The sequence below is a fragment of the Merops nubicus genome, unplaced genomic scaffold, assembly GCF_000691845.1.
Source record: "Merops nubicus isolate BGI_N331 unplaced genomic scaffold, ASM69184v1 scaffold20875, whole genome shotgun sequence".
In the NCBI taxonomy this organism is placed as follows: domain Eukaryota; kingdom Metazoa; phylum Chordata; class Aves; order Coraciiformes; family Meropidae; genus Merops; species Merops nubicus.
This window is the reverse complement of record NW_008610774.1, coordinates 39,293-54,936: the sequence shown is the minus strand read 5'-3', so window position 1 is coordinate 54,936 and position 15,644 is coordinate 39,293. Positions and strand designations below refer to the sequence as shown.

At 38.9% G+C, this 15,644-nt stretch overlaps 1 protein-coding gene across 1 annotated transcript in view; it reads left to right on the top strand.

The window, feature by feature from the left end:
- The window catches only part of KIF26A (kinesin family member 26A), a gene marked incomplete at its 5' end in the record, with an annotated part of 62,446 nt that overhangs the window by 24,745 nt on the left and 22,057 nt on the right, over positions 1 to 15,644 (top strand). The window contains 1 exon segment of the mRNA XM_008941014.1: positions 8,503 to 8,686. Within this exon segment, the coding sequence (XP_008939262.1) occupies positions 8,503 to 8,686 (184 nt within the window).

Here is a 15,644-nt window from a genome sequence, read left to right as displayed (position 1 = left end):
AGGAATGGATACTCTGTGGATTTTCTATCTGTGAAATAAAATGTGGAACTGAGGTTTCTGGAGGTGATGAGGAAGGTAACCTGAAAACACAATCTACCCCAGAGCTTTTAAGGTAAAGGATGCTTTACAGTCACAGATGGTGAATTGTATTCAGAATGCTGTATGTGGTCAGGAATGTGAAGATACTGAATTTCCCATTCATTCAGTTATTCTCTTCCCTATGTGATACTTTTCTGAATCTAGTACTTCAGATGGACCCTTGTTAGCCATATCCTACATTTTATCTCTCATCCTTTCCACAGAAGAACATGCCTGTTTCTTCCCTGGAGCAGCCTGAATAAGAAATCTTTTGCTTTTCAAACCAGATTGGTTTTGATGAGTAGCATGGGGTGTAATATGCTTTGTAACAAGTCATTTATTAGTAAGTCATTTTGATACTGGCTTTTTTCTGTATGCTGGGAGCTAATATTACAGGGCAAAATTTTAAGTGATCTATTTAACTTTAATAATGAAAGGCTACTTTCCATTCCATTACTTTATAGTTTTAAAAATGTCTTTATTATTTTTTCTTGATAAAATACAAATGAGACTAGAATTTTTATTTTGCTTAACATATTTTGTGAGTCTGTGTCCTGCTGGCAAATAAGTCCAACTTTTTTACCTAAGGAGCATGCCTAGATTGATGTTGTTCCGCCTGCTTTAGCTCAGTTAGTTCGTGAAACAGAGTGAGGAAATATTGCTGGCATTCAGGTAGCTGTATTTTCAATACATAGCTATCTATGCTGTGTGCAGCCCAGGAACCGACATAATCCTATATTAGGTGTTGACAGTCTTGCTTACATAAAGATTAACCTACATAGGTTTTTAGCAGTTTGTCATATAGTACAACTGTAAACAGCGAGTATGGAAGCACAGCAATATGTTCATCTGCTCTTGCTTTGTTTAACATCATTAGTGAAGAGAGCTGGAAATGGTATGTGGCAGCCTACGGTGACTAGTTGTTATTCTGGAATATATATCTAAAAAAGTCAATTCCTGAGCCCTGGTCCTGGCTATTGAAGCAATGCTCTTTGGATGGAGAAGTACCTTAAATCTGCAAGCTGAAGACAGTATGCAGCCAACATCACTTGTGACAATTTTGTAGCAGCAGCCTTGGAAGATGCTGGTTTGGGAGAGCAGAAAAAGCGTTCGGAGTGTAACAGTCAGTGTTTGTGAAGATCTGCCCTTTGTTGTATCTTAAACCTGGGGAAAAATTAAAGAGAAAAACTGTGGAAATTTGTTCTTGAATCCCTGTATGCAAATCGCTTGGATGCTTGAAGATGGGCTTGGTTCATTGCTTCTGTTTAAATAATGTGTAGCTGAGAGCAGGGATCAGCCCTTTGGTCTGTACAGCATGAGGAAGCTCTTCTGATGTCAGGGGTACCCCACAGGTTTGTTTTAACTTGTCATCTTCCAGAGGTCTTCTTGAGTTTAACCCAAAGTGGCTTTGCCTGGTCTTTCTGTATGGTGCCTGAATTCAGGTTCACTGATGTATGAAGCCTTGATTCCATGCTTTATGAAAGTGTGAATAGAGTAGGGGGAGAGCAACAGTTATGGTTAGAAAACAAGGAAACGACCTGCAAGGAAAGGTTGGAAGGATTTGGAGTTTTTTATTTGTGAAAGAGAAGACTGAGATGTAGTAGTGGTCTTTATACAGATAACAGCTGCTGGAGGAGAAGGAAATAAGCTCCTCTGCACATATGCTGGGAAGGTGGGGGCAAAATAAGGAACATGAAATTCAGCAAGTCAGATTTATGAGAGTCATGAGGTGTGAATTTTCTAATTTTAACTCTAGTTAAAAATGGGATTATGATTGCCTTGGGAGGCTGTGGACTTGCTTTCATCGGAGATTTCTAAAAACAAGTTGGACAAATATATATTGGAATGTATTAGGTAAGATTCATCCTACCATGGAGCCCTGGGAAAGTGTAGATAACCTCTTACAATCCCTTCTGGACCCATCTTCTCTGACTGGCTGTGAGCAGATGATGTTCCTAATATGTCAACATAGCTGATTTTTATTTCTGCCTTTCTGATTTTAATAAGAGATAGTAAGAGAAAATTAAGAGCTCACTCAAAGTGAGAGGCTGAAGTTCAAGCCTGAATTACAAGATTATGCTATGTGCAAGAGGCAAGGCATGAACTTAATCTCATATTGGAGATATTTCCTCTCATAATGTTGGTTTGGTAATATCCCCACAATATTGGATGTAGTTTTGACATTTTGGAATGTTTCAGAATAATGTTTTTTTCTATTGAAACTTTATTACCATCACCCATTATAAAAATGCCATTGTTTGAAGCTGTGCATTGTGATCCAGATGAACTAATTATTTATTGAGGAAGTTGAACCACTGGAATAAGGAACGTTAATTGTTTGTTCTTCCTGGCACTGCTTCTCAACAGCATTTCTGGGTCAGCTAAGCAAACAAAGGGTTGGTGCTGTATTTGAGTAATGATACCAATGTAAGGAAAGCCTTTATATTCTCCTGAAACTATATGTGCATCACAGGAACCTAGTAAGCTTGTTCTGGGGGAAAGAGCAGATCATAACCTCCAGATTTAATGTATAGTTTATAAGGGACTCCTTGGACAAAATTTACTGTAGAAATACAGAGGATGCCTGTCCTTTCCAAACCTTCATGACAGATTTGGACACTCCCAGTTTTTGCTTTAAAAATTTCTCTTTTGGAACCAGATTTTATTTTTGAAATTGAATGCTACTAGTTAAAATGGGTACCTTGTTCGTTTTTAAGTTCACTTGGAGTTTCGGGTAGCTGTTGGAACTACATTGTTTCATTGTGCTGCCTTTCTAATTTTAGAACCACAAATCAAACAGTAATAGCAATAATAAAAGTAATAATGCCAGCCAGGTTTATTCTGCGAGTTGTGTAAGGCTCGGGACAGAGTGCTAGAGGGTGTATTGTAGGACATCCGTCTATTTGTTGTCTGTATTGATGAGTAATTAAGGAAACAATAACTGGAACTGCAGATAAAATGACAGACTGTGACTTTCCCACTACTTCCTCTGGAGCTGGCTTGCAGTGGGAAAAGCTTGGCATATTGGTTATGTGTTGGAGGAGTGATGACTTGTTGGGCTGGGAACTGGGAAGGTTTGGAAAAGTTCTGCTTTAGAGTAGACAGATTCCCAGCATAAACCCATGTCCAGAACTTTGTAAGCTTTGCAAGGGGTTCAGAATCAGGATAAAAATTGCTCCTCTGATGTCTGTCAAGCTCAAACCAAAACTTGTTAGTAAAAGTACTCTCGAGTAAACTCCAGAGTTTGGAGTATATAAGGCTTGAGCTGTATACTTCTTTGGCCTTGACCCTTTTAGTGAATTCCTTAAGCATTCTCACAATATGAATAATGACAATGATCTCTGAAAGATAAGGCTGGCTGATAACACTGAAACTGTTACTGTGTAATGAGTCATGCTGAAATGAATATGCAGAAGTTTTCTTCTATTAGTTTGTCAGTGGGGCTTAATAATGGGAATCGGAACTCCCAGTTCTATTTCTGACTTGTGGTGTTTTGTCTGTAAACCCTCTGTGTTGATTCAATCCTCTGTCTATCTCAGTTGACCCATTTGTAGTATGTCTCCACATCACTCTTCTGAAGCTTAATGAATTCCACAGTGTTAAGCAAAAATATTATAATTTTGCATAGTCATAAAAGTTAAAACTTTACTAGTTTTCTGTTTCATGAGGAAATTATGCCCAGAAGGTAGACTGTTCTTTAGGGATTTTAACTGTGCTGTTTACTTTTGCAGCTATAATGTGCAGAACATGTGCAGTGAGTGTAAGCTAGAAGCAGCTTGCCGTACATCAGAATGTCTGAAATGTCATGTTAACTACATAGGAAGCATTTAAAATAAAAAATGATATGGTTCTTTTAATGGGCAGGCTTTGTAGCCACCGTTGTTGCACAGTCTTATTCCCTAAATGCTGAGCATTATGTGATTGATCTGGTCATGGTTTTCCTCACTGGTCTCATCCATGCATGGCAGAAAACCTAGTAATCTGTAAATTGTGTGGGGGAAAGAGCAAGTTAGAGGCTGTCCCTTGTCATTTGATATTTGAATGCCCCTGCATGGGCCATATGTTAGTTTTATTTTCTACTGTGACATCTAGCTATGAGAAAAGAACTCTCCAGAGCATCTTAAAAGACATCTTCTATCAAAGATGGAAAGAGTTAAGCAAAACGCAGATAGTAGATCTAACATGCAGAGGTAAAAGCAATATCCATGGGTGTCTCTCGTGCTTTAATTGGAAGAAAGGCACAAGTGTGGAGCTTAGTTTACTTTGCAAGAACGTTTTGTAGAAGAGTGTGTGGTGGAAGCTGAGTGGAGGAAGTGAAGGCAGGTGGAAGGTGTACATCTATGTCAAAGCTTGAATACCCAGGAAAACAAATGACTGTAACACTGAAATCTTGCATAGTATTCCCTACAGGTCATAATTTTCCCTGTGAAGAGACAGAAGTTGATATTGGAGAAGGTCAGGCAGCTCACTTTGATACTGAAGGTGGACGTGAGGGCTTCCTGTATAAGATTAAATCTGAGAAAAAGAAGCAAATCAGGAAAAAGGCATGGCACCTAATTAGGCTTCTACAGAAGGTGATCTGATATGAGCTTTACTCCCATCTCTCTGGTGCTAGGCAAAAACGGTGCAGTTTATGAGAGCTTTGCCTTCCATATTTTCATGGGACAAGTTCCCCCTGAGAAAAGGAATACTGCAGAAAAAAAGAACTGAAAATGTAGGTATAAATTCGGTAATGGGTTTTTGAATAAGGACTGCAGAAAATCCAACACTCTGGAGTGTCTCAGAAGTGGCTTTCTGTAAATAGATACTTTCATGAATTTTACTGAAGTAAGGAGTTTAGTGAAGTTGGATTTTGTTTAATGTAGCTGGGCCCATGTCCAAACCGACCTGGCCTGTATTTTGCCCTAATAAGTACTTGGCTGGGATGCCACCAAGTATATTGTTGATGCTGCAAGAAGTGTATAAGGATTGATGAGTCCCTGTGCACTTTGCCTGGACCAGTCCAAGAGCCCAGACAAAGCGTATGAAGACTGCTGCCCAGCTGGCTTTAGTAGTTAAAGAACTGACTGTGCTTTTTATAGGAGCTGAGGATGACAATTCCTTGAATTCATATTCAGAGTCTACAGTTTGATAGTGATATTTTGTTTTGCCTAAATTGGCCTGTTCTTTCCAACAGATCCTAAACTTTTCCCTTTTAGGAAAATAACAACAAAACAACAAACAAAACTAAACCAAACAAGCTGTTGGTACAAGATGTCTGTGATGTTCCAACTCCAGAAACAACCTCATTTTAATGTCAGGTGAAGTAATTCTTGCGTTCAAACACAGAGGTTGTAATTAAGCTTTGTGCACGGCTGCCTGAGAAAAGATGCTTTTAAAATGTGCACTACATACATCATTATTAGTGCAGTTGGCCTGTTTCCCATCAAAGCACAGATTTTCTATAACAGCTACTCCAGTTCCTCCCCTTTTTCAGTTTCCTGTTATCTTGCATGGACATCAACAGTCCCTTTGCCAAATTTCTTAGTAAAATCATGGCACTCCACGCTCATAGGAAGAGGATTTATCGGCACTGTAGCAGTTAATTGCTTTAGCTAGCATATGGCACTGTCCTTTGAACAGTGGAGATGCAGAAAGTGCACGAATACGTTGGAAGTGCATCACTTGGAAATCCGTTTTTCTGTCTTGGTGGGCAAGTTAAGACAGCTAGTAATGGATTTGGTATCAAATCTGCTTTTTGAAATCATCCGAAACTGTTCATGAGGTATTTTTGGAGATTCTGTACTTTAAAAAGGCTGAACTTTCTGTTTGTTTATATGCTTTGCTTAACTTGGCCTTTTTGGGTGCGTTTACCTATTGAGTATTAGTGCTCAGTTAGGTGCCTGGATATGCAATTCCTGAGTAAATTGTCCTTTGTATCTCATTCTCTTTCACGTATGTTTCCCAGAAGAGCTCATTCAGCCAGATCTATTGAAGGAATAATTATTTCATCAGGATTTAATGTATATCTTGACTGCACTTTGCAGACATTCTCTTGAGGAGTTTTTATCATTTCAACTCGGGATCATAACTTGCAAACAAGGAAATAAACATCTTTCATATTAATCAACAAGATGATTAAATAATAACCACAAGTGTTAATTTGTGCTTGGAGATAGAGGGTAATGACTGTCTTGAGTTCCACAATGAGAATGCCAACAGGTAGAGACTCTTCTGCACAATAAAGCTGCATATAATTTAGAAGGCATTATGGATTTAATGTGCAGCTGTAACCATAATGAAGTTGGGCCACTGTTTGCTTGGTGTTCTATTTCAGGCATATGTTTTCATCCTGCATGAGACATTAGCAAAGAGATTTGAGATTTTGGCAGTTAAATCAGTTCTCATTGTCTCCAAAATGGGTTCTGAATAAAGCCATACTTGCAGGGTTTTGCTCTGCTGTGGGACTCACTTCCTGATGGTTTCAGGATGCTGCAGGGGTCAAAAGCTGTGTCTTTCCTCAAGGACAAAGGTTCAACCTGTTGCTCACAAGACAGTGGCTTCTGGCTCTCTCCGAGTTTGGAACTAGAGCCTCATTTTTACATCCCACGAGTCTCTGTCTTTTTCTAAGTACCGTGGTGTTTGTAGAGTGAGAAGGAAGTGCATAGGGAGTCTGCATCTCTAGAAGTTGAAGTAAAAAGGTAAGTAAAAAGTAAAAGTAGTAAAAGAAATATAAAGGAATTTTAACACACAAGTATGAAAATACAGAGAACAGGACTGGGAATTTTGGAGATCCGTATTGAGTCCTGCCCCTTGTCTTGAATAGCTGTCTAACTTTGAGCCAAGTAGCTAGTTTTGCTCTTCAGATACAACCAGTTCTTTACACTGTAACTCATTTGAAGCCAGTAATGCTACTGGAAGAAACTCTGCAGCTGTCCTGGTCTCAGTGTTTGTTAGTTTTTGCTTCTAACCTTTCATGAATACAAATGAAGGAGGAGTTTTCTTCTCTGATCAGCTTACTAAACTGGCTGAGCCTGGGGTTGCCAGATGACTAGATTAATGACAAAGTTAGGGGTCTAGATTTATCCCAAATTAGGTAGAACAGCAAAGCACTACTGTAGTTTCTCCATGTGTCTGTTCCTTATAATACTTCACAGGTGCCAGTTTGATCTCACTGAGGAGTACTTAGAGATACTGGGTTAAAAAGCATGAAAATATAAAGTAGCCATTGTATAAAGAGACTTTTTGTAATATCATACTTATAATTTGTCCAAAGCAACAATTCTTTATATTGCAAGCATGGACCAGCATAGTGATTTGTCCCCGCAAGACCGGTTGGCATCAGTAGCATGGACTCAGGTTTTCCACAGATGTTGGCAGTGTAACTTTTTGCATTTTTGCTGGCTTAACAATCATTCAAAGTAATGTTAAAAGATAGCACATTGGATGGTTTTATGACATGCACCTGAATGTGGACTGTCTACTAACGGTCTCAGGATCAGACCACAAATACCTTGGTCAGGTGGCAAAACTCTCCTTGGCTTTGACAGAACTGAGATTTCACCCTCACTGCCACTCCCAGTTGCCCAGTGTGTGCTTGCTAATACATATATTTGTTCTACTGAACTCTGCAGGGTGATTAATTTATGTTTTTTTTCAGCCCATGCGGGTTTTGATGTAGAGTTGAGTTTCTGGTTTTGTTTCTTGCTGTGCTGTTTGGTGTGGCTGATGGGGAATAGCAGAAAACCTGATTCTGTTCCTGTTCATATTCACAAGAAAGAATATTACAGCTTTAATTGTGTGTTTTGATTTTTCCTCCTCCATCATCTTTTCTGTTCTGAAATTCTGCATTTCAAAACAAGGATCATTATCATTCAGGACATTAAAGCATGTCTTTTTAGTAGCTTCCCCTTTTAATGTGAAAAATGGAATTGAGGAGGAAAAACCAATCTGTCTTGAAGGAAATTTTCTGTTATCTAAGGATTTTCAGTACAGCCAACAGGAGAGGATCTTGACTTAGCTGACTTGAAGTGTTATCCTGTGCCTTGAATAAGTTATAGCGTACAAAGAACCACTTTCATAATGTTATCACCAGCAAAGTCCATCTGGTCCTGCCAGTGACAAGGGGATTATTTCAGTTTTTTATTACGCCAGTGAGGTTTTAGCATTTTAGGACTTGGCTGTCAAGCTGTTGGGGGGAAAAAGGGGAAAGTTAAATTATAATTGAAACTCTGTTGGGGGAGAAATTAACTGAATATTTTGCCAGTAATTTTTCTACCCATGTTTCCTTCTATTAGTCTCCTGATGATTTGTCCTTATGAAATTAGATTAGAATGCAATGACTTGATTTGTTAAGCAGGCAGTGATGCCAATGAACATCTGTTTGATCCAGATTCCCATTAACACCTGGTAACATTGTCCTTTCTTGCTATTACTTTTATACAGAGCAGCACAGAAGCTTAACCTGTCTTCGAAGAGAAAGAAATATCATCCGCCCCTGCCACACACACACGACTTCTCTGTTTATGCTACTAACTTTAGTGGCATCCTGCAGCTCTGTCCTCCCCCAGCACCACCATGCCTTCTGAGAGCTGTGTCCAAAATCAAGGACAACCCTGGCATTGGAAAGGTAATTTTGGATTTCAATTTTTAAAAGCACTTTTCTAGATGAATTTTCACAAGGCTGGAAGCTTTCAGCCTAGAACAGGGTTGGATAGGTTCAAGGGAAGAGTCTTGGGAAAGTGAGAGAGACGCATCCATTTAAATGTGCCTGAGAGCTGTTAACTCCTGTTAACTTTGGAAAGAGCTGGCAGGCTCAGAACAGATGCAGTGCTAGAGTGTTGGCTTTCTTGGAGCTAATTAACATCACTGACAGCAACATTGGCAAAGGTTGTTTTGTTCTTCTTGCTGTTAAAGTAAGAGACAAGATCTCCTTTGATGTCAGTGGTCCAAAACCTATAGGTTTCACCTTTGGCAGAAGTAGTTTCTGCATTGTCAGCAAGGCTCAGCCACTGGTGTTGTCTGCTGAGACAACAGGAGGTATGGTGAGGGGGCTTTGTTTCCCTTCGCTTCATATATTGTAAGTCAGGAGAATGGAAATGCAGAAGCAGGAGAGAAATAGAAGCCTCTCCAACCTAGGAAATACAGCACCTTTCAAACTGTAAAATTTGTATAAAGTTTTATTGAAAATTGATTGAAATACAACCCAATTATTTAGAGCTTTATTCATATTTATAACTGTTTAATCGCTCACACAGGAGACTCTGAATACTTTTTTACATAGGTTACAACAGATTAGCATTTGAAGATGGAACTGAAGTGTGTAATGTGCACAGGAGAGCTAAAATATGCACCTTGAGTAACCACACAAATCAGCATTAACATAAAGAGATTGTCAGCCTAAATACCTGTAGCTGACACTGTTGCTTTGCAATTCTTAAGTCAATGAATTTGTGCTAAATGGAAAACAAAGGAGTAATTTGGGCTATTTTAAGCAGGTTGAAACTCACAGATGAAAATATGGTTTCTTTTCCTGTTTTTCCAGTGTGTTAAAAAAGAGGATGTGGTATTAAATGGTGGAATACAGCAAATCTGGCACAGTAATTCAGAGATTCCCGAGTGGAGGAAGGTTTGCTAAGGAATTTTAGCAAACCTTTCTGTGTGTGTGTTTTAGCCGATCCCAATTGTTGTGCCTGCCTCCTCTCCATGAAGCTTAGCACTTGGCCATGGTACTAGGAATAAAAGGGAGCACAGCATTTCTGTGGCTTTTTGCTTTAGGAAGACCTTTAAAGCATGCTTGTGCCTGCAGCTCAATATAACTCTCTTTGCACCTCATGGCACTTGTGTGCCTGCAGCTATGTGTAGCTAAGAGATTTCAGCCTTTTTCCTATGCTTTGAGGGTGGCCCGTGGAACTTACCAGCATGACTTGTGCGTTGTGGAAAGCTCTGGTTTATCTGTTGGATCCACAAAGTCTAATGAAGATCAAATACATGATCCCAGATGGCAGATTATATGCTTTGTGTAATGTGGTCTACCTACTTTCTTCAGTAGTGAGCACAGCAGAGGGCTTTCAAAGGGAAGAGCTCTACCAGAATGGCAAGGGGTGTGGCAAGATCTGGAGCAGCTCAGCTGCTCTGCTGTGTGAACTTCTCCTCCAGCCTGGGGTATATGTGTACCATGCTGGCAATATGGGTGGTATTTCTGTCCTGCCTGGCATCCCACACCAAGAATTTCCAAACTTTATGGGTCAATAAGCTGCCGGTGCCCCTAAGGTATCTCTGTTGTTTAGCTCTCAGTTGAAAATGTTAGTGAAGATACTGCTTGTTTGGGCCCAATGTTCCAGGTTCCAGCTGTATCCTCCTCACCACATACTTGTTAATAACAGTTTGGAAGAATCCTGTGCCGTGCTGGAAAAGATAAGGGCTGTCTGCTAACTTAATCAACCACTTAGTTCTTGAGTTGAGATCTAGACCATGGTGATGGAGTGTACTACTGGTTTTAATACTCATCAAAAACTAAAGTAACTAGGCATCTTCTCTGATCCACAGTTTAAAATCTGCAATACCCATTAAATGTCTCCCTTAACCCATTCCTCTTTTGCAACTTTATAAATGACAGTGTTTGCCCATAAAAAAAAATCCTCCAGCAGTATAGAAATCTCATGTATCCTGTTTCTGAGAACTTGTGGCCAAAGGAAAAGTGTCAGTCCTCTATAGGTGTTCTTTCAGTACTACACACTCATAGCTTCACCTTCTCTGAACAATGCCTAGTAGCTTTTGGTAGTACTTAGCCCTCTATGCAGTAATACTCTCAATTATAATTTCCTCTTCACCAGCTTCTCCTGATAAAGATTTAGTCAGCTAGTTATCATGAGGATAATGGGAATAAAGTAACTATACATTTCTTCCTCAGTGCTTTAAGTATCGTAGCAATTGAAAGAACAGTCAGCAAACACTGGCAGATGTACTGTGGTCTTCTGTTAACTTCAGTCCCTCTGCTTCTAGCAGCTTTTTGCTTTACACTCCTGGTTATCTTTTTTTTCCTCAGCTTTTTCTTGCAGCCTGTCCAATAGTAAATATGAGATACACATAGAGGACAGAATAAGTGATGGATTCTGGAGTCACTTTTTTCTACCACAGCATCTGTGGCTGTGGCTGGCTCTGTCCTTGGTTTGTGTGATTGTTCCCAGGTCAGTAATATCCATCACCCTATTATTACTGTGTGGTTATGGTGGGTTAAGCAGTTGGTGGGGCAGCTTTTGCCTCCAGCACCTCCCAGCTTGCTGCTGTTCTGGCTTTCATGGTTAGTTATGATGTGGAGGACTGGTTCCTTGCTGGTTTCTGATCTACAGGTAAGAATGTAGTAGTGCTGATGGGCTACCTAATTCCCAACTCATTTCACCTTACTAAGCTGAGAATGACCCACTGAAGACTGGTACTTACTGTCCTCAGTGGGGTGATTTTCTGAGCAAATTCTCATGATAGCTTGACAAGTTTTAATTTCCTTCCTGTCAAATGGCTTTTTTCAGAGCAGAACAGGATTCCATAGAGAAATGTGCTTTTTCTTACTGTGAAGGGTCTAAAGAGATAAAATCTAAGGAGACGAGTATACGTTGTGTGAGAATGAAAAATAGAGTAACACATTGGAAACCCATGAAGTGGGAACCCAAGATAGTTTAATGGGAGCAGTGTGGCTCCCTTTATGAAAAGCTGAAGAGGTGAATGATATGTCAACTGTGCAGAAATGCCATTTGTGAGTAAGGCCTGAACACTACAATACCTAATTATTATCTGTAATGACACACTGCAGGTAGTCCCATTTCTTTTGTAAATCTGCTGAAAGCTTAGAGCAAAGTACATGTTGAAACACTGACAATGACCAATATGATTTGCTTTCTGTATTTCGCCTGCAATGGCAATTCACAACATTTTTTCCCCCCACAGATGTTCAAGGTTGTCTTTTAGCTAGTATTCAATACATTATAAGAGACACAGGAAGAGAACTTGAAAAAATGTGATGTCACTTTGAGGCCAAAAGGGAAAGAAGGGCTCCAGAGGGAATCTAGAAGTATAGTGTCATAAGGCAGACTTTCAGACCAGGCAATGTGGTTGAAACAGTAATAAAGCTAGAAATTATCAGGCAGGGATCAATGTGATATAGTAGTTGATACAGTTGATGAAGCTTTTACAGGTGGAACACATATGAATTCTGTGGAAGAGTCAGCAAGTAATTGAATAGGTTTGGTCTGGTTAATAAAGTGTATTTGGATTTTGAAAAAGCTTTTGAGAAGTGCCATGACCTATGTTTCTTAAAAAAAACCCTAAGCTGCCATGTGTTCTCTAGTGGTTTAATAACTGGTGGGAAATGAGGCCAGATTTCACACTGGAGCAAAGTTAGCAATGGTGTCATGTAGAGGTCCACGCTGTTTGGTGTCTTCTGAAATGGTTTGGATGAGGTAGCAAAGCTGAGTATTCAGGGCAGCCAAAGCTAAAACTAACTGTGAGGACTTGGAAAAAGATGTCACAACACTGAAAAGAAAAGAGGTGGATGAACTTTCATATTGATTAACACAAGGCAGGGTAGCTATGATAGGAGCTCCAACTATGTGTGCACAAATGATAAGCTGTAAGGAGGTCAGGTGTGACTGTAACCCGTTTTACCAGCCATCATGGAAACTACAGCATGAGGTTTGTTATGAATCTGAGCTTCTAAAGAAGTGCTTTATTGACTCTTCAGGAGGCAGGAAGATTAAGCATCTTTAGTTTTAGGGGTCTCTAGTAGTAAGTGATATAAATGTGTGCTCCTTTTCAGGCTCATAATGTTTAAATAACAAATCATTCATTGATGTTTTTTTCTTTACTGGCCTTCTTCCTTGAGGTAGTATCTTAAATGAAGTTTAGGCAATGGTAACAACTGAAGAAATGTAAATGTTTCCCTTCCTCCACTATGCATTTACCTCTAAATTACCTTCTCAGAGGGGAGCTATTGCTGTGGCTGAGCAAGGGAAGGTCAGGATCCTAAGAGCCAAGCATGCAGAGAAGAAGCAGCAGTGTGTGTTTTGCTGCTGCTAGAGATTTTGACCCCATGAAGCCTAAGCCTTTGGAAAAAAGATCTCACCAAAAAAATTAATGTCTGTATCTGGAATTTTACCTTCCTTATTTGATATGCATTTTCAGAAATTTTTAAATTTTCAAAGCATTTTCAAAATGGTCGTATCATGACCATTGGCTTATCCCACTGAAGAAACTCCCTTTGCCCAAAGCACCAGTTCAGTGAAGAGCTTCCCCATGCATTGCTCCTTTTCACTGACTTCATAGTTAAACACATGAATAGCAGTTATTCTGAACGAGGTGAAGGGCCAGTTTGCTCTAAGGAACTGACTGAATTGAGCATAGGCAGTGTCAGGACTACCTTGGGTGTTTCTGTGGTTCTAGAATTTGACAGGTCCCATCACTGTTGTTGGATCTTGTCTTGAACTTATGAGCTTGATGAAAATTTGGGGAAGGGAAGAGGCTTGAATTCTTGATTTTTGTAAGCTTCATGGTTATAGCAAAGGCAATAACTGTGAGAACTGCTGGAGGAGGCAGAAATGTGAAAAGATTGTGGTGGCCGGTTCTGGCACTTGAACTCAGTTATTGATTATTTAAGCCCCAGACCTAAATTTCTTCTTAGTCTCATGTAATCATCTCCATGCATATCTTACAGTTCTGCTGTGGTGAAATTGCTATATGGCTTTTATGACTGAATAAATTTGTTAGAGACTTAGTGCAGCAGAAAGCCTGTAGTATCTTTCCCAATTTCTACTTCTTTCTCATTGTTTCACTTGGAAGGTGGGAGATAAATGTCTTACTAATTTCTTTTAGATTTCACAAATAGCAATTTTTCCCCTTATAATAATTTCAGCTTTTTTTTGGACTTGTCCTGTGATACAATTCTTTAATTAAGCCTTTTGCTTAATTTTCTCTGCTAAGAGTGCAAAATGTTTTACACTCCCACAGGTGCTTGCAGGTTTTGTCAATATTCAGGAACACCAAGCAGGACAAAGTTTTTAAAAAATAATAGATTTAGAACTATAGGCCTGTCTGGGACTGTTTCATATAATTGACAATAATCAAACTCTCATGTACAAAGGAAAATTCCACTACCAATTCAAACTAGATAATGAAAGGAATTTTGCTCACTACTGGTAAATGTTATGTAGGGTATTTCATACCTTTCTCTTCAATATGCCAAAAACATGAGAGTCCAAATCATTTAGCTGGACCTTACTTAAAAGGCAATGATCCAGTACAGTATGATTCTTGTAACAGAATGATTTTTGTGGTCTCTCTGGGTGTTATTAAATTTAATGTCAGAATAGTAGGAAAGATGTCTGAAAGCCATTTAATATTGTCACTGCAAAGAAGTTAGATTATGCTCAATTTCTGACATTAATGTGCCACTTAAGATAATTTATCATATTGTGGTATTAAAGAAGACATCCTTTTTATAGTGGCTGCTGTGTAGCATTCTAATTTGCTGTTTTTCTTTAGCATGATAGGAAGTCTTTTTCATGCAAAATGTTTTTTTTTTCTGGGGTTGTGTTCAGCTCATTCCTTATAACACTGCATCACTTATAACAGCAACTTTAAGTGCTTGTCTCTTTCAAGGATCTTGTCAATTTTTTTATGCTAGAATGACAGAATCCTCGTATGTGAGACAATTGAAGTGGAGCATTTAAAGAGAACCTGAATTGTCAGACATGTTTCTTGGACAGGTAGATATATGCTGATCTCCATTTATGTGCTTCAGACATTTACTTTCATTTATGCTTTAGCAAGCCATAGCTAAAGTACTGCTAATATGATTTACTGATCATGCAGGGTTTTCCTAAGTGTGCTGTATGTCCCATTCACTGGTTCTTACAATGGTTTGATGACAGATAACAAATAGGTACTTAATTTTGTCATCTTTATTGCTGCTTGTTTCCTAATGACTGGAGTGTTATTTCTGATATAAATCATGTATCATACCAAGTAGTCTTCTGTCAATGTATGTAGTCCTGTGTCATCCAACATACATACGTCCCTGCTGAAATGCCTTGAACTACTTAAACAAAAATGTGCAAAAATTAGATAAAAATACATAAATTCATCTACTTTACTTTCACCTTTAAAAATGAAATAGTTTGGTTTGTTTCTTCTGGGAGTACAGAATCAATTCTTCTTTAATAGAGTACAGTATAGAAGTGATTTTTTTTTTTTTAAGGTTCTCCCCAGGGAGCTAGATGGTCTGTGGTAACATGAAAGTTTTGCATATAAATTTGCCATCCATCGGTAGTGGCAGTATATGAAAGGTTTGTAAGAACAACCCACAGTAAACCAATTTAGCAAGGGTTATATATGCATCAGTTACAATTAAATCCATGAAAAATATTGGCTCTGAACTAGGACTTTAGTAATTTGATTTACACTGTAGTTGAAAAATAAGTTATTACATTGGAAAATTATCTTTATTCAACTGAATGTGAATTCTTTGTAATTTCTTGCTGAGAAATCTTAATTCAGAACGGTGGATGTCTAAACATAGTTACTTAACTAACCTGCTG